Source organism: Hermetia illucens, chromosome 2 (genome assembly GCF_905115235.1).
Source record: "Hermetia illucens chromosome 2, iHerIll2.2.curated.20191125, whole genome shotgun sequence".
NCBI classification, from domain to species: domain Eukaryota; kingdom Metazoa; phylum Arthropoda; class Insecta; order Diptera; family Stratiomyidae; genus Hermetia; species Hermetia illucens.
The window spans coordinates 78,248,350-78,268,923 of NC_051850.1; the positions used below are offsets into that span (position 1 = coordinate 78,248,350).

General features: G+C 40.7%; 1 protein-coding gene across 1 annotated transcript in view; it reads left to right on the forward strand.

The window, feature by feature from the left end:
- The first annotated feature begins 5,069 nt into the window (after window positions 1-5,069).
- LOC119648478 (ataxin-8-like) overlaps window positions 5,070-20,574 on the forward strand; it is a 41,981-nt gene continuing 26,476 nt past the window's right edge. The window contains exon 1 of the mRNA XM_038050240.1: window positions 5,070-5,263. Within this exon, the coding sequence (XP_037906168.1) occupies window positions 5,070-5,263 (194 nt within the window). The remainder of the gene's footprint in view (window positions 5,264-20,574) is intronic.

Below are 20,574 nucleotides of genomic sequence, written 5' to 3' on the forward strand. Positions count from 1 at the left end.
GAAATATTGATATTTATAAAGTTTTATTTTACACAAAACCTTAAAAAAGTTCATGGAATGTATGAAAAAAGTAAAAGTGTGAAAACAATTTTTCGTCTGACGACCCAGAGGAGAATTGTTTTTTTATTTTGAAAGCAATAACCAATAAGTTTAAAATGTTTATTTACGGTAAGAAATAAATTAAGAATAAGTCGAGAAACCGGAAGCTCAGCGCTTCAGGTATGAAAGGTTTTGTGTATTTCCTTTATAAAGAGATTTGAGTGTGCATTTGTCTAGCAGCATGTAGCAGAGAAGCGACAGTTTTGACCTAGTATAACTTTGTTAGTGATAGTGTGATTTTCACCAAATTTGGCAGGATCACGCTCTATGCTATAGCCTACATTGCTGCAAAATTTTGTGATTCTAGTGTGAACTTAAAGGGGGTTTTCCTGTCAATTACTAAAAATTCTAGTAATGTACTATTATTAACTTTATTTTAATAGGTATTGGTAGGAGCCTAGGCACCATATAGTGGCAGCCCCCTGATTTTTTTCAGATTTTTCGGTTGAGTAGTTTCTGAGAATGGGTTCGTTAAAAAAATGACCATTTTCAACCAGCCGCACTCCCCACCTTTTCAACAAATGTGAAAACGAAAAGTACTAATCGTGACCTTTAATTTGATACCCCACATGACTATAATATATTTGATGAAAAAAAAATTTACACCCCCCTTTTGCATGTATGGGGACCCCCTTAAATTCGACGTAAAAGGATGTAACTCACTGTATGCGTGAGCGTTCATAGTTCCCACCTTTCTACCAAATTTGGTGCCAATCGCTATAGCCGTCTCCGATAAAAATGCTTGTGACGGACAGACAGACAGACAGTAAACCGATTTTAATAAAGTTTTGTGTTTGCACAAAACTTTAAAAAAGAAATTGCTCCAATTCCCTTGTGGCGGAACGAACAACTTTCTTGTCGCACGCACGCAAGTGCGAATCAAGTTGGCCACGACGTCGAACAACAATTTTTGGCGGCGAAATTTGTTTTTAGATGTCAGTTGGAGTTCGATTAGGGAAGCGGGTGGTTGAGTCAATTTAAGAATAATAAATATGGTCCAATAATTTAATAATAAATTTAAATTTAGTAATATATTATATAAGTCATTTTAATTACCTATAAACTCAAGTATTCAAACATTAAATGATTTTGAAAATCTCGGACAATGTTCGAAATACGAGACTTTTAGCTTTTATTTCTCTTTCGTGGAGGGATGAAAAAAAAATTTACACCCCCTTTTTGCATGTATGGGGACCCCCCTTAAATTCGATGTAAAAGGATGTAACTCACTATATGCGTGAGCGTTCGTAGTTCCCACCTTTCTACCAGATTTGGTGTCAATCGCTGTAACCGTCTCCGAGAAAAATGCGTGTGACGGACAAACAGACAGATAGATGGTAAACCGATTTTAATAAGGTTTTGTGTTTACACAAAACCTTAAAAAGGACCCTTGCTGTTCCGCATAAAGTAAGCATATAGAGGATGAATTAATTAGCCCTGGAATTTCGGCCAAGCATTACATACTAACTGGACAATACGTGCATACATATTCTGGTTTTTATTTGGCAACATTGTGTATACTGAAGGTATTTTAAACTCCTCCGCGCTGTTTATGTACCCAATGTATAAAACCCGGTTCATTGTCTGTCTGCCCGCCTGTCAATTTGCCTGCAAGTCTGTCACTCGCTTTTTTCTGGGAAATGGTTATACCCGTTGACACAATATGGAATAACATCGTTTTACCTCGAGTTTCCGGAGTTACGCTGCTTTAGAAATTTCAAAAATTAATTTATTAATTTTTTTTTGGAGAGGGGGAAAATATCTGATTACTTCTATTTCGAATTTTAGTGCGACCCCTTTTATAGCATCATCCCATTTTAATGGGGGGGGGCATCGCGATTTTGCAACGGGTTATGAGAGAAAGCACCTCCTGCTTCGCCTTCGGGGTCTAGGAGTTGGGGAAATGACCGTAAAGTGGGGAATCTTTAAATATTCGTATTTCCATTAATATTGAGTGCCAAATCAATCGAAGGAGGCGGCGATCCGAATGATATTACCATACAATGTCACTTTGTCAATTTGCGCTCGGCTGTTTCCAGATTTAGCGGGATTTGCATACAAGAAGACTAACGGTTACTATAGAAACGCGACAAGCTCTTTTATTAGGAACCACGGCTGCACGACTATATATAAGCATTTCACCGAAGTATACATGAAATTGATAAATTTAAGTATCATATCTCAGCACGAATTTTAACTATTGTAACTTTGCTAGTTATAGATTGGTTTTTAAAAACTTTCCAGTCTCATGGCTTACAATATGACCTGGCCTGGATTACATACGCAAGTGCATCGTTACTATTTTGGCAGACACACAGACGGAAGGGTAGACACAGATAGGCAGACAGACAGGCCTGAATCGAGTTCATGTTGCCCAAACACAAAAATTTGGCAAAACAAATCTGAAAACCAAAAATTGGAGACTGTGTGTATAAAGGTTTTATGTTTTTCTAATGTGAGAAACTTTGCTTGTTTGTGTTTCTTTTCGTATATAGATAAAAAATCAAAATATTGATTGATGTATCTCCAAACCCGATATAAATTGTTCTATAATATGCGAATAAACTTAATTAGTATACACGAGAAGTAAATCAGACGCAGGCCTACCTGGCTCTGGAGCCGAACTGGCGTCTGGAACTCATCACTTATTTTTTAAGGTTTTATATGAAAACATACGAAGGGGGCTGCATATTTTTTTACAGAATATAGTCATGTTGGGTATCAAATAAAAGGGCTTGATTAGTACTATTTATGCTATGTTTTACGATTTAGCAATATAATCTTCAAACGAATTTTTCAGTAAAATTTGATAATATATTGATATGCGTACTATTACTAGCTACTCTACTACTCCTTTGAACAAAGTCGGTACGATTGAAGGCTATATTTTGGGTATGAGAATGAACTTTACCTCACTTCAAATTTGTACCCCTCACTCCTCTATTTTGCTACGGATGTCGAATCTGAGATATTTCATTTGATAGCCTGTGGCAGACGTCTATCTGAACATCTAATAGACAGTAAATTGATTTTAACAACGCTTTGTTTAACACAGAACCTTTAAAAAAAGTATAAAGCACCAATCGGAAAAGTACGAAATAACATCTCTCCGAAATATTTGTAACCCATCATGTGGAGAACGACCCGATCGCGTCGCGAGACTTTTGACTGCACATTAATCAAGGCAAGACAAAATATATGGTGGCAACGTCAGTACCAAAAACCAACCAACCAATAACATCAAATCGCACTGATCAAACGGGATGAATAAAGATAAGAGACTACAAGTTTGAGACCGTTGATTATTTCTCCTATCTAGGATCGAAAATCACAACCGATAACGGCCGTCAGCCAACAAATATTATTTCAGCTCATAGAAACTTTGCGGTGGGCGGATCACTTAATCGGTGTGGATGAGGATGATGCAGCATAGAAAGTCTATAAGGGCAATATCTATGGTATAAAAAGAAGAAGGCGGACAATAGCCTAGGCTAGGACGCTAAACAGGTTTTAGGGATATCGAATTAGTGGAACTCGGCGCAAATTCGGGATATCTGCAGTTCCTTATTAAGGCAAGTCTAGACCGAAAGCCGGTTGCTGCGCCGTTGATGATGATCATGTGGAGTATATTCGTGATAGACGTTTTTGCACCTAGTTTGGTAATTCGTCCAGTTAGGAGAACAAAATCCCGAATAGAGGCTTCTCGGCTATATTCAGTGCCAATATCGATGACGGCCAATCAAATATTCAGGTAGTCGATTATTGAGATTAAGTCTACAATACGACCTGCTGAGCGTCACCATCGTCAAACATATGATAATCATTAAAGCAGGCGTGATCTTTAGTCTTCGTTTTCCTTTCTAACCGTTTTCAAGGTTTTGTGTAAAATAAAACGTTATTAAAATCGGTCTGTCTGCCTTTCCCCCATCTGTTTGCTTGCCTGTCTCTCTGTCACACCCATTTTGTCAGAAATGGTTACTCTTGTTAATCTCAAAGAAAGGTTCGATCTCTATCAAGGCTATTATATAGAGCAAGATACTACCAAGTTTGGTGGAAATTGCACTATTATTAACAAAAGTACAAAAGGTCAAAGTTCCAAGTTTACTACAAGCTATTTAAAATGATGTAATCTACATATTCTTTTTAAGGTTGTGTCGAAAACAAAACCTTATTCAAATCGATTCACATCCGTCTGCCACATGCACTTTTCTCCGAAAACGGCTAAGCCAATTCAAACGAAATTTGCTTGACATATGGGAACTATGAAATCTTACGTATATAGTGAGTGACAAAATTTTACGTGCAGTTTAGTATCTCCATGCAAAGGGGGGATGTACAAATTTTTTCACCGTATATAGTCAGGCCCCGATGAATACTTTTCGAACCTGGTATAAGATTTGACATAAATTTCAAAGTACGCCAATAAGAAACCAAAATAATAATAATAATCGTTGGCGCAACAATCCATGTTGGATCAGGGCCTTGAAGTGTATTAGAGTACTTCATTCACTTAATTAGTATACAAAGTTCGCTCCGAGCTATCGAAGCGAGCAGATGTGTTGTAGAGAAGGAAACAAAGTGAGTGGTGAAATTAGTAGTGGTGAAATTAGTAGTGCAGTGGAAACAGAGAAGGACGAACAGCGAATCATTGAAATTGGAGTGAGAAGCAGATACTCAAGGAAGTATCGTTCCGTTATCATTAATACAGTGCATCTCAATATTATTGAGATACTGTATTCTCAGTCAACAAAATTACCAGTGTCATTTTATCGTTTCAGTAAAATACCAGAGGAAGTGCAACAACCACGCAAGACGGGCTTGGGGACAGGATGTCCGCCAAGAGGACGAAGCTGATCCTGCCGGACGAAATTTCGTCCGAGGAAGAGGGAGCAACGGGCCCTACAACAAAGATGGAAGCAGATTCGAGCCTGCTCATCAGGATTGCGGAGCTCGAGCAGGAAAAGGCCGACATGGCCCAACAGTTGGAGTGCCAGTTGGCGCTCATCAAGGAGCTGCAGCAGGAGATGGCGGAAATAAAAGCAGCCAACATGGCCGGGAGGCAGCCGGTCCATCAGCAAGAAGAACAACAGCAGCAGCTAATTAAGCAAAAGAGACAACAACAGCAGGAACAGAGGAAGCAGCAGCGACAACAGCAGCAGCAGCAGCAACGACAGGAACAGCAAAATGAAGAAGATGACGGCATGTGCCCGGAGGTCATCATCGAGGAGGAGGAAGGAGACCCCTTCAACTTCGTCGTCCGAAAAAAGAAGTCAGCAAATAGGACTAAGGTTAGTGCCACCGTTGTTAGTCCCCAAGCAGCCACCCCTAAGAAACCCAAAATTCCCCCGATAACTGGGTACAGACTAAATGTACCGCAGTTCCTGAAACTTTTGAAGGAAAAAGGGTTGAAAGCAACCCTGAAGAACACGAGGGCTGACAAGACCCTCATCTTCGCCGAGACGGTTGAAGACCATGCTGCGATTTTCGCTCTCATAAGAGAGAAAGGGCTTCACGCCACCACCAGCACCCCGCCGACCCTTAGAACAAAGTCGCTGGTTATTCGCGGTCTCCACAGGGAGACAGACCCAGCAGACATATTGCGGGAACTCAATGAGGATTACCCGCAATTAAAAGTGAAAACTGTGGCCAACTTAATTACGCGTGCAGATAAGCTTCTGCACAGCCAGAACCCGGCACTCCCGATGAGGTCACAATCGGGACTTTTCATAGCCACCTTCGAGCCCTCCCAAGAGCTCAGTGAAGTACAAAAAATTAAATATATACTTCAGCAGAAGATTTCGCTTGAGAAAGTCAAGCCAATTGAAGAAGTGCAGTGCTACAACTGCCAGAACTTCGGGCACATTGCCCCTAACTGCTCCATTGTGCACAGGTGCGTGAAGTGCGCAAAAAAACACGCTCGCGGGGAATGCCCCGCACCATCGGCGGAGGCGCCGCATTGCTGCAATTGCGGCCAGACCGGACATCCCGCCAACTACCGCGGATGCCCGGCATACAAAGATATGGTTGCCAGAAGGGAAGCTGGCAGGGCGCGAAAAAATGCAGAAACGGCGAGGACCAAGCAAACGGTGACACAGATGTCACAAAGCTTGTCCCGGCCAGGTGTATCATATGCCCAAGCAGCTAGGAATACTCTTCCTAGAGCTGCACCTCAAGCTCCACAAGGCAACAAACTGGCCTTCAAGAACTTGGTCGAAAGCCTCGCTTCCGCCCAAACAAATGAGCAGCGGCAGATTGCCACAATCCAACTACTCATGAACTTATGGAGTTAAATATAGTCACATTTAACTCCGCGTCCCTGGTCTCACACGCCCAACGTGCCACTGCCCAAGCGTTGGTTGATACTCTGAAAGCAGACATATTTTGCGTTTCGGAGACCCACCTAAACCACAGACATAATGTCAATTTCACCGGATATACCACTATTCGGCATAACAGCAACACGGGCGCTGCCCTTCTAGTCAAAAAAGACTACCATTTTGAGGAAGTCGTCATCGAGGGCTTACTAGTCTGTTCCGCTGCAGCGGCAATAGTTAAAACTACTGATAATAAACGGATTTTGGTAGTTTCCGTTTATTTCAAATACAATTCCCCAAGTGAGCAACTGGGCCATGACTTAAAAGTCTTGGGCGATCTCCAGTTAAAATCCAAATATCTTATCTTCGGTGGCGACTTTAACTCACGGCACAAATCCTGGGGCGATAAGGCAGAAAATTTAAATGGGAAAACCCTGTATAACTGGATCCACGACCCTTTCACGCCAGCCAACCTTGAGGTGGTCTCGCCGGATTCGCCGACAAGACCCGCTAGTCAATCCATCATTGACTTTTTCCTGCTGTCTGATGAAACCAAGCAAAGTTTTCAGGTAACTTCCTGTAAAACCTTGCCAGGCATGTCCGACCATTTTGCAGTTGAACTCAAAATGGCCTCAACTTCACAACTGCAGAAGCGAGTTAAGATAACCATCAGGTCATTCGCCCACACTGATTGGGACAAATTCAAGTCAGATTTAGCACCAAGGCTGAACTTGAAGAAACTCGCTACAGATCGCAATCTGTCGGACAAAGAAATCGACGAAGCAATCATTTTGGCCACGGACGCCATCAATACTGCTACACGCAGAAATACCAGGCTTATCAAAGTCGATGAGTTTGTATACAACAAACTCCCGCATGATATCATGCTACATATGAAGGTCAGACAGATTTGGCGCAGGAACCTCAAGCGCAACTTCCATAAAAATGGAAATAAAGTTAATGCTGAATACAAAGCATTGCTCTCCCGGATTAATTGCCTGAGTACAATTATCCGGGAAATGGTGGCGCAATTCCGCAATAAAGAATTAACCCGTAATCTCGCAGATATTAAACCCGGGCCAGATATGTTTCAACATATAAATAGGCTAGCGGGGAAAAATAAGTCCCGTAATTTCGTTCTTACCAGGAACAAGGAACCAATCTGCGGAGACGCCAAAAAGGCGCAAGTCCTTGCGGAATCATTTGAGTCTCAGCTCAATACCCCTCCGCCTCAAAGTAACCCGGCAATAGTGTCGATGGTTGAAACAACTATCGCCGACTTTGTCTCTGGGCATTCAAATAGATTAGTAACATTCTCCCAAACGAACTCCCCCGTAAAACCAACGGATTCGCAACAATTTCTGAGTTTATCACAGCTCACCGACTTGACCTCAAACCTAAACAGTAAAAAATCAGCCGGACCTGACGAAATTCCTAATTACGTAATTAGGCAACTTCCCCGAGTCTCCATCAAATTTTTGCTGGCAGTATTTAATAACTGCATAAATAATGGCTATTTTCCCACCACCTGGAGAGTAGCTAAAATAATTGCGATCCGGAAAAAAGGCTTCTCTACTGAGCCTAACAACTTTAGACCCGTTTCATTATTATCCAATTTAGGCAAACTCTTTGAGAGAGCATGGACAATCGGGCTAGTCCAATATTGCAACCTCAAAGAGATTATACCGAACCATCAGTTCGGGTTCCGCAGCAAGCACGGAACTCAACATGCACTTAGCTACCTTCACGACACCGTCGTAGCAAGACTTAACGTCAATAATAAATCGACCGTAGCATGTGCATTAGACTTAGAAAAGGCCTTTGACTCCGTATGGGTAAACGGACTAATCTACAAACTGATAGATCTTGAGTTCCCAATTCCGATCATTAGAATTGCACTAAGCTTCTTCGAAGATAGGTATTTCTACGTCAGTGTGGGGAATGAATTCTCCGATCTCTTGTCGGTAACATCGGGAGTACCGCAAGGATCCATTTCTGGACCCACCTTTTATAAAATATTATATTTATATATAATATTATATATATTTATATTATAATATCTTCACGGCTGACGTCCCAACTCCTGAGACCGGCACCGAACTCATTCAATATGCCGATGATACACTCATCTTCGCTTCAAGCCTCCACCCCAACAGGGCAGCCAAAGCGGTCGAGAGGTATTTGAAAGACCTTGGCAAATATTACCTGGCATGGGGCATTAAGATTAATGAGGCCAAAACGCAATTTTGCACCTTCCGGAGGAAAGCTAGATACCTAGGTTCTAGAGGAATCCATAGAAAAGCTACACGCTTGAAAATGAAGATCGGAAACACTATAGTGAGCAATTCCCAGACCATCAAGTACTTAGGAGTTAAACTTCACGAACTCCTTAAGTTCAAGCCACATCTTGAGCTCGCTATCGGTAAGGCACGCGGTGCACTCAGTAGGATCTACTTTCTTCTTCGAAAGAAGGTAGGACTCAGCACCAAGGCCAAACTGATTCTCTATAAGACCCTGATCAGACCCATTATCTGCTATGGAGCGCCCACGTGGATCACTTGCTCCACCCGAACCATGTCCAAATGTGAGGCATTCGAACGCCGGATATTAAGATACTGCACTGGTCTTTCCTATAATTGGAAAACCAAGAAGGTTGGAAAAAACGCCGAGGTATATCGACGCGCCAAAGGTACAACCTCTTCGAGAATTCGTTCTCAACTTGGTGGAACGGTTCTTCGAAAGAACGGAGAACCATCCAAATCCACTAATCCGGCAACTCTACCAACAGGGTAGCACCTTCCCATTGGCCAACTATCTAAGGCCCTGCCAAATAGTGAGCGAAGCTCTTAAACCCGCCATCCTTTCCCTATATGATTCTCCCTGCCTGGTAGGGGTACATCGAGGCTAAGCACAAGACATGTAATGTGCTATTGTATATAGTAGGTTAAGTATTTATTGTTAGATTAAGTTAGATTAAGTTTAGACTTAGTTAGTTTTAAGTATTTTAAGTAAGTAAGTAATGCCTTCTGGCGCTTTTAGTGCAAGCGCAGTCTTGAAATAATCCAGAGCAGTTGAAAATAAATGTGAAGATCCATGTATTAAATCAATACAATTAACGTAAGAATTACACAGAAGGTCGGGTAGGCCAAACAATTGTAATAGCCACCCATTGAAATAAAGTTAAGTTAGTTAAGCTTAATATCTAAGCTAGAAAGTAATTAATAATGTATTAGAAGTAAGTCACTATCGTAAATAAAAAAAAAAAAAAAAAAAAAAAAAAAAAAATTAGTATACACGAGAAGTAAATCAGACGCAGGCCTACCTGGCTCTGGAGCCGAACTGGCGTCTGGAACTCATCACTTATTTTTTAAGGTTTTATATGAAAACATACGAAGGGGGCTGCATATTTTTTTACAGAATATAGTCATGTTGGGTATCAAATAAAAGGGCTTGATTAGTACTATTTATGCTATGTTTTACGATTTAGCAATATAATCTTCAAACGAATTTTTCAGTAAAATTTGATAATATATTGATATGCGTACTATTACTAGCTACTCTACTACTCCTTTGAACAAAGTCGGTACGATTGAAGGCTATATTTTGGGTATGAGAATGAACTTTACCTCACTTCAAATTTGTACCCCTCACTCCTCTATTTTGCTACGGATGTCGAATCTGAGATATTTCATTTGATAGCCTGTGGCAGACGTCTATCTGAACATCTAATAGACAGTAAATTGATTTTAACAACGCTTTGTTTAACACAGAACCTTTAAAAAAAGTATAAAGCACCAATCGGAAAAGTACGAAATAACATCTCTCCGAAATATTTGTAACCCATCATGTGGAGAACGACCCGATCGCGTCGCGAGACTTTTGACTGCACATTAATCAAGGCAAGACAAAATATATGGTGGCAACGTCAGTACCAAAAACCAACCAACCAATAACATCAAATCGCACTGATCAAACGGGATGAATAAAGATAAGAGACTACAAGTTTGAGACCGTTGATTATTTCTCCTATCTAGGATCGAAAATCACAACCGATAACGGCCGTCAGCCAACAAATATTATTTCAGCTCATAGAAACTTTGCGGTGGGCGGATCACTTAATCGGTGTGGATGAGGATGATGCAGCATAGAAAGTCTATAAGGGCAATATCTATGGTATAAAAAGAAGAAGGCGGACAATAGCCTAGGCTAGGACGCTAAACAGGTTTTAGGGATATCGAATTAGTGGAACTCGGCGCAAATTCGGGATATCTGCAGTTCCTTATTAAGGCAAGTCTAGACCGAAAGCCGGTTGCTGCGCCGTTGATGATGATCATGTGGAGTATATTCGTGATAGACGTTTTTGCACCTAGTTTGGTAATTCGTCCAGTTAGGAGAACAAAATCCCGAATAGAGGCTTCTCGGCTATATTCAGTGCCAATATCGATGACGGCCAATCAAATATTCAGGTAGTCGATTATTGAGATTAAGTCTACAATACGACCTGCTGAGCGTCACCATCGTCAAACATATGATAATCATTAAAGCAGGCGTGATCTTTAGTCTTCGTTTTCCTTTCTAACCGTTTTCAAGGTTTTGTGTAAAATAAAACGTTATTAAAATCGGTCTGTCTGCCTTTCCCCCATCTGTTTGCTTGCCTGTCTCTCTGTCACACCCATTTTGTCAGAAATGGTTACTCTTGTTAATCTCAAAGAAAGGTTCGATCTCTATCAAGGCTATTATATAGAGCAAGATACTACCAAGTTTGGTGGAAATTGCACTATTATTAACAAAAGTACAAAAGGTCAAAGTTCCAAGTTTACTACAAGCTATTTAAAATGATGTAATCTACATATTCTTTTTAAGGTTGTGTCGAAAACAAAACCTTATTCAAATCGATTCACATCCGTCTGCCACATGCACTTTTCTCCGAAAACGGCTAAGCCAATTCAAACGAAATTTGCTTGACATATGGGAACTATGAAATCTTACGTATATAGTGAGTGACAAAATTTTACGTGCAGTTTAGTATCTCCATGCAAAGGGGGGATGTACAAATTTTTTCACCGTATATAGTCAGGCCCCGATGAATACTTTTCGAACCTGGTATAAGATTTGACATAAATTTCAAAGTACGCCAATAAGAAACCAAAATAATAATAATAATCGTTGGCGCAACAATCCATGTTGGATCAGGGCCTTGAAGTGTATTAGAGTACTTCATTCAAGCCCGTAACGGTACACTAAGAGGCAATGTGGTGAGCATTGCGCTCGCCCGAGATTATTACCTTGATTTGACTCAGGGACTCATTCACAGCTGAGTCGACTGGTATCCGACATCAAATCACGATACAAATTCCACTGGCACCAGTGAGGTTTGAACCGTGACCTTCTGTACGACAGCCTTGCGCTCTAACCACTCAGCTATCCGGACAAGAAACCAAAATGGTCACATTTAAAGTAAGACCCCCCCCCCCCCCCCGGTAACTACTACTAACAAACAATTTGAAAAAAATCAGGGTGATGTGCATATAAGAATATGCGAATATTCTATCCGTTAATCGTAATAAAGGAATTGCAAATGGTTGCCTTAAAAATTCAAAAAATTATGGAAAAAGCAAACGACCAGGACATCCACTCAACATTGATGAAAGGGTGAAAAGGCAAATAAAACGTCTTGCTGTCGACAAACCGAATGGCACCCCGTCATCTTTAGTGATGTGAAGAAGTTTAATATGGATGGTCCAGATGGTTCGCAATTTTTTGACGTCGAAAAATATCGTTATGTTGTTAGTCCTGATCTTAACCCCATAGAGAATCTGTGGGGGCTGTTATCCAAACGCATCTATTCTGCAGTATGCCAATATGATACACTTTTGGAGCTGAAAGTTGCCATTTGTGAAGAGTGGAAGAAAATTGACATTACTCTTCTCAAGGCCCTTGTAAATTCAATGAGAAGACGTATAATGGAAAATATGATAAAAAGGGTCGGAAAAATAAACTTTTTAATTAATTAAACCCGTTTATTTGACAGTTTGTACACTTGTCTGCTATGTTTATTTCGTTTGACTTGTTTATTTATTAGTATTTGTGGTTGTTATACTGTTCCCACAACCCTTCCAATCTATTGTCTTTTAAATTTAACCTCAATACCATTCTCGAAATCTCTCTCTCGATCTCTCTGAATCGGTATATCCACTTTATTCTAATAATGTATTATCATAAATATTCAAAGATAGCATTATCCTTCATCATCAGTTTTGATTTTTCGAAAAACGTAATGCTTTAAACGAATGCAGATAATGATTTTAGAAATTAGGTCTGTTTAAGAAAATAAAACACTGTTGTACAGTTGATTCGCTCCATAAGTGCCTCTCCTTATTAAGATGGTGGCGTTGACAGGGTGGTCTACTCGGTTCCATGACTGTCGCCAGAGACTTTTATTATTACGTAGGATGCTGTGAAAACCCTAGAACGGTGGATATAGTTATTAAATAATTAAAATTGAATTCTGTCGCACGAAAATCACATTCTATATAGCACGTAAATTGAAATGTATTAAATTATTTATATATTTACTTTATACCGAAGGCGTACTATTTATCTTAATGTTATTATCCTTACTATTTGTTCACGACTGACGGCACACTCCACTGCCCGAGACCCCTCCTTTGATATGGAAGTCTAGTGAATCCTCGCTAAGCGGCTCCACATTGCAGCGCCTCCACACTACCCCACCCCCAAATGATACTGGGTTTCAGGGACAAAACCCGACTCCTTGCCCACCAATTTTAAGGTCCCATATCGAAACTCACGCGCCTTGCACCTTTCTCCCCCAAGACCTCAGCCCCGAAACAAAAGGCTTTAGCCTGGACGCTGAAATTTTCCCCGTATACTAGCTCGGCGGAGCTGGCAACAAACTCCTCACAATGTGCTGTACGTATGCCAAGTAGAATAAAAGGTAGGACTTGCGACCCCAAAGGGACAGTCTGTGGGATTATAGCGGCCTTCAGCGTCCTATACCAGCGTTCCAGTATCCCATTGTATTGCGGGTACGCGGGTACGAATCTCTGAAGCACTACGTCATCCTTCTGTGCCTTGGGGATTACCGAAAAATCGGTCGTCGCAGAAACTCCAAAACGCGCGGCAAAAAGTCTGCAAAGAAATTATCCTTGCAGGATGTCCGAAGTAAACTGGCTTATGAAGGTTCAGATGCCGAAGCTGGCGGAGGACGTTTTGTCGGGCTCCTGCTGAATAGCGAAGGTAAGAGGCTTGTGTTCACTGAACACTGCAAACGACCTACCTTCTAGGGAACATGTACGCGGCTAAATAGCTCACAATCATAGGTACTGTAGTTCTGTTGAACTGCATTCAATTTCTCGGAATAGTAGCACAATGGCTGCAAGATCTGGTTAACTTTTTGGTGAACGGCAGTACTTACTGCGATGTCTGATTCATTGACGAATGCTGCTAGGGGGCGTCTGTTTGAGGGAATAACAGGGGTGTAGCGTCCGCCAACTATCGTTTGGTTAGTTCAAATACCTGGAAGGCCCCTGTAGGCCACGCAGTCACTCGTGTGTCTTTTAGCCTTGGGCCCAGACAAGTAGACGTTAATTATTGCCTGATGTAGTGCGGCTTTGGGGAAAAAACGACGATAGAAGTTTAACATGCCCAAAAACCTTCGCAGATCCTTGGCTGTTTTATGTTGTGGGAAATCTGTGATGGCTAGATCTGGGTGGATTCTCTCAGGAGAAATTATTTGTCTTAAAAACTTGACCTACTCCTGAAGTAAGTTACATTTTTCAACGTTAAATGCAAAACCGGCCTCAAGGAGATGTTGAAAAATGCACTCAAGATGTTCCGAATGGTTGGACTCAGAAGAATAGGCGACCAAAATATCATCCAAGTACATGAAAGAGAAGTTATGGTCTCGCAGGACAGACTAGATGAACCTCTGAAAAGTTTGCGCCGCACAGACCAAAAGACATCCGTGTGAACTCGAAGAGTCCAAAGGATGTGCATGTTGCTGTTTTCGGAATGTCTTCTGGAGGTACATCGATTTGATGGCACACCTTGGTTAAGTCCAAGGTCGTGAAAATACGGCAGTTATCATGGTTGTCCGTATGGATTAGAGGTCTGGAATGGTCTGTGGATTCAGACATCAGTAATCGCTACCTGGTTTCCATTCGCCTTTGGAGTTTGGGACCATGGGTAGTGGAGAAGACCAGTGGCTATTCGATGGTCTGCAAGTACCCTGCTTGAAAAGTATGTCGAATACTTTGTTATCAACAGCGAGCTCCTAGAGTGGTAATGGACGCACCTTCGGAAAGATATGCGAGCCAGTAGTGCGGAGGTGATGCTACAGATCATGCTTAGGAGGCTGCAACTGATTTTGAAAACGCAGCCCAGCGTTATAAAGCTCCTTTCCGCCGACGCCGTTTACTAGGTATGTAGTGGATATTGGAGTGGGCGAAAACAAAACGAAATTGTTTGAACGCAATCGAATGGATAGACAACTCATTACACGATCGTGTCGTGATGAGTTGCGCTCCTTTGATGTGGAGCTCGGGTGAATACTCGCTAAGCGACTCTAGACTTCAGCACCTCCACATAGTAACTAAACTCATTTTTTGACCTTTACTTGGTAGTTCTACATTTACCGGGTCAACCAGGTGCACTTCTTCGATTCAACACCAGATCCTTTGAGTAATATTTGATTATTATGTCCTAACATAATGAATTTGTAAATCATAGGAAAGTACGTCTACGCTGCTGCATACTATGTACCAACTGACGCTATGAACAGATAAATCCCGCCTACTACAAATTTTGACTATTTATTACTCGTAGAGCCTTTTCTTGAGTTTCGTGAAATTCAAACCCATTATAGTGCGACATAATGTTGAGTTTGGCGATAATTCATTAAGCCAGGCATGGCGAAAGGGTCGATTCCACTAGGGCCGGGAGTTTTTCAAGGGTTCGGAATGGAAAGTTCAACGGAAAAAAAGGGATAATAAGAGCCCACAGAATGTTCACCCCCTTGCCGAAAAAAATCACCCCGGCCCCCTACTTTCGCATAATTTTCACCCCGGGCCCGGATTTTCTCGCTACGGTCCTGTATTCCCTTCAATATCCTTTCGTTTCCGTCGCCGAAAATTAAGTAACATACCCTCGAGTTGATTACACTTTACTCTAGAAAACAATGTTCCCTTAAAAATGCTCGATATTTTAGAATCTTTTCTTATCCAACATTGGTAAAAAAGAAGCTTGACGCCTAGGAGAGATCGCTGCTAATAAAAACATTTCTAGCGACTTTTACTGCAAACCTGCTATAGACAGAAGCTTGAAAATTTCGACGTTTTCTGTCGATTCAGTAATTCAGAGTATCCACTCCTCCAGCTCCACCAACTTCATTAAGTGGAGTTATAGTTCCTTAGGTCAAATTGGTAAAATATCTCGACATGTATTTGGATCGGCACTTGACATAAAATAAACACTTCGACGCCAAGGGATTGCAACTGAAGCTTGAAGCAAGAATTATGAACTGCGTTCTTCCAAGCGTTTCTAAACTGTAACTGTTGCAGTGTGTTAATGTATTTGTGGGTTGGAATTCTGGAGCCTCGCTGCGAATAAATGAATATTTCACATATTGGCGTGTGAATAATTCAATGGTACATTTTCTTCTAATAAAATGCCTTTTGACTAGATTATGGAATTAATAAGAAGCAATGAGTAGATTTGAAAAAATATGCAGGAGCAGGTATACATCTTTCACATGGGCGTACCATCTACACTTCTACATATTTTGCTAAGAAGAATATATATACTTATATTTGAGTTTACTCCAGAATTCCGAACTTTTGCCTTAATACTATACGCGACATCATTTCTCATAATAATTTTATCTATAATATATACATACGTATATACATATGTGTATATGTATGTACGAGTGTAATAAAAACACAAACCGAAAACCACAATTGGATTCAAAGGGATACGTGAACAGTTTTTCACTATTGCTACTCTCTCTAGAATTTATAAAATCGCGAAAATCAGGGAATTTGGAATCTTGTGAAAACTTTTACCCTCTTTTTCAAACCCCACTAGGAATGCTTTCAATGATTTATGGCAATATGCCAATAATAAATTCACATTTACGTTCACCTCAAGTGTATTTTAACGCGATTGCTGGGCATGAACGTAGGTTGGAGTTATACACTTGAGGCTCAAAAATATAGGCATTCTTCCTTTCTGAAATTCTTCATACTTCCTTTCAGAAACGAACCAAATTTCTATCGAAATGCCTAAACCCAATTCTCCCTGTGAACATACGTCTATAGATTACTAAGGTAGTATTCCTTAAAATATTGTGAACATAAATATTTAAAATAAATCGAGGGTGAATTATTGAAACACGCCTCGACATGATGGAAATATCAGCACCATGGAATTGCTCACCCTATTCACCAATGTGAACAAAAATCGAATGATGTACAGTAACATAACTTTAAATTACCCACTCTCTTATGTATAAAAGGGTGATATTTGTTGCATATATGTATGTTCTCTTATATAAATATATTTATCCAGAAACAAACTAATCTTTCAAAATAAGTACTAAGCTGCTAGAAGCTCCAAAATGTTAGTAAACCTGCGATGTAATTGTTCACTCGATTGTATTATTAAAAATTCATATATATTTATGTTTCTTATACAAAAAGATTTCAAAATTTCAGATGTTAGTTTTGATTTCTCTGGAAGCAATTGAACTTTCTATCCTTTCATGTGGCAGATAGAATTTTCCTCAAGACAGAAATAGCTTATTAAGAGTTTGTTGTCAAGAAAAAAGGAAGAAAAAAAAGCTCTTTCAAAAAGCGTATTTATATTTTTAAGTAGTGTTCTTTTGTACAGCAGAAACTTGAAATACTTATAAAACGTTCTTAAACGTTGATTTATAATTTTCGTCTCTAGTAAAAGGTTTAAATGGACATGTTTACATTTTAAATTAGACAATCCTTGAAGAAGTTTGAATTCCATTACGGTAATGCACTTTTGTAAGAAAAGGTGCATTTTATTAGGACGAGCCTGTGCATATTTCAGTGTCAAGGGTGTGAAACCTTCAATTTGTAAGAATGCCCTCCGTTAATACATCCCACATACATAAGTCTCTTACTGGGATTCTACAGCTTACACTTTGATGCAGCAAATATATCACCCCTCAACTGACTCTGCTCAATTTGATATCTTTTTGTAAATTTGCCCATACATAACGAGGCCGCAGAAAGGATAAATCTAATTTGCCAGTTGCACGATAAATTGGCACATTGAACTCACCCTAATGATGGGCAGTTCTAATTCCCATAATTTTGTTAATTTGGAATTGAAAGACATCAATTTGTTACTCAAAATTCGTGCTTCCCTTTGGTAACATATCGTTTCTTCGAGTTGCTCAAGCCATACATACATACATGTGTATACATATACGATTATATGTGCAATACTGTGTTCGTGTATACGAACGTAGTCACGTCTGTACACCCGTTTATACATATTCGTAGCCATTCAACGTAGCAGGCCGAAAAAACTTATTTCAGGGGAAAATAAGAAGTCAGGTGCCACATATGGGACTGTGGTACAGCAAAGATTTACAGACGATCGATTTTCTTATTGTATGGCTTCAACTTTAGATTTATTGCCAAATATCTGTTTGGAGTTTCAATAAATGCTCCCTACATGTGCTACATTTATCACGAATTCGGAGCGTACCAGTTGCTCAAAACCATGTTTCATTGGTAATGCATTACAAGTGTCGAGCCAAGTTATTGTAATTTGTTGATGTCAATTTCAGATGATTAGTAAAGTTTGAGCTGCACTGAAAAATCGGGAACAATTCAACTAGAGTGCGGTGCGGAAAGATTATGTTTATAAGTCAGCGATGAGGGTTCACTTACAGATAAGCTTCTACACCATAACCTAATTTGAAATCATTCAATTTTTTTATTTTCATCATCATCATCATCATTAACCGCGCAACAACCGGTATCCGGTCTAGGCCTGCCTTAATAAGGAACTCCCGGTTTTGCGCCGAGGTCCACTAATTCGAAATCCCTAAAAGCTGCCTGGCGTCCTGCCCTACGCCATCGCTCCATCTTAGGCAGGGTCTGTCTCGTCTTCGTTTTCTACCATAGATATTGCCCTTACAGACTTTCCGGGTGGGATCATCCTCATCCATACGGATTAAGTGACCCGCCCACCGTAACCTATTGAGCCGGATTTTATCCACAACCGGACGGTCATGGTATCGCTCATAGATTTCGTCATTGTGTAGCCTACGGAATCGTCCATCCTCAAGTAGGGGCCCAAAAATTCTTCGGAGGATTATTCTCTCGAACGCGGCCAAGATTTCGCAATTTTTCTTGCTAAGAACCCAAGTTTCCGAGGAATACATGAGGACTGGCATGATCATAGTCTTGTACAGTAAGAGCTTGGACCCTATGGAGAGACGTTTCGAGCGAAATAGTTTTTGTAAGCTGAAATAGGCTCTGTTGGCTGACAACAACCGTGCGCGGATTTCATCATCGTAGCTATTATCGGTTGTGATTTTCGACCCTAGATAGGAGAAATTGTCAACGGTCTCAAAGTTGCATTCTCCTATCCTTATTCTTCCTGTTTGACCAGTGCGGTTTGATGTTGTTGACTGATTCGTTTTCGATGCTGACGTTGCCACCATATATTTTGTCTTGCCTTCATTGATGTGCAGCCCAAGATCTCGCGCCGCTTGCTCGATCTGGATGAAGGCAGTTTGTACGTCTCTGATGTGGATATCGTCAGCATAGGCCAGTAATTAGGTGGACTTGAAGAGGATCGTACCTCTTGCATTTACCTCAGCATCACGGATCACTTCCTCGAGGGCCAGGTTAAAGAGGACGCATGATAGCGCATCCCCTTGTTGTAGACCGTTGTTGATGTCGAATGGGGACAATTGTTCTACCACGATCCGAAAAGTAAAGTTCGAAGTATGGCGGGTGTACCAAAACGGCTTCGTGTCTTTGTTAGTGTTCATCAAGGAAGCGCCCTCTCACCACTCCTCTTTGTTCTTGTTATGGACACCGTCACACGGCATATCAAACGTCCAGCAGCCTATACACTGCTTGATGCATATGATGTTTTCAGCAAAAATGATCTCGAGCAACCTGTCCAAAAATGGAATGATTGCCTCATGCAACACGGTCTCAGATTGAATCTAAACAAAACTGAACTTTTGACGACCAGTTCCCATGAAAAAAGCATAATTACTATCAACAGCAGTGATCTGCCTAGAACTGAGCGATTTAAATACCTCGGGTCAACGCTATCAGCTAATGGAGAACTGCGTGATGAAATTGCTTCCGGCGTTAACGCAACTGGATGAAGTGGCGTTTCACAACTGGTGTTCTTTGTCGTCGAAAATTTATCGCAATGCCGTCCGTCCTGTCACTCTTTATGGTTCTGAGTGTTGGCCGACTATCAGAGACAATGAACGGCGTCTTACGGTAATGGAGACGAAGATGTTGCGTTGGATTAGTGGCGTGACACGTTTTGATCACATCCGAAATGAGAATATCTGATGGCGTTATTCCAAATTTAATTTATACATTAATAATTTTGGAAGTCTTGCACGTTTTATTAATCCATTTAAGACTGTGGGCATTTGCGATATTTGAGCCCGAATGGATATTACACGGAAGACTTTTATTAGTGCTAACAGTTTTTAGAAACAATAAAAATGAAAAAGATGGAAACAACGTGGTTTTAAATTAAGTTATTGACTACTGGCAACCTAGAATTTCACTGTGTGAAAATCCACTTTAGTTTACTTTAAAAAGCAAGCTTTACATTAGCTGGACGCTACGGGTATAAAGGTTTTGTGTTAATCTTGTGTGTGTAATTTCCCCTTCACCTTTCTCATTCATGTACACCTCCAATTCAGAATATTTTTTATTTTTCGTTTTTTTTTTGTTTTGGGTAGGGTAGCTGAATGCATTTACGCACACGGTGTTGGCACACATGTCGGACTACCAACTAAACACCTCCCCATCGTCAGAGAGCTAGCCTGGAACCGTTTGTCACATTACTTCGGACTAGCCTCTCCCGCCTTGCGGAGCCTTCAAATCAGGGGATT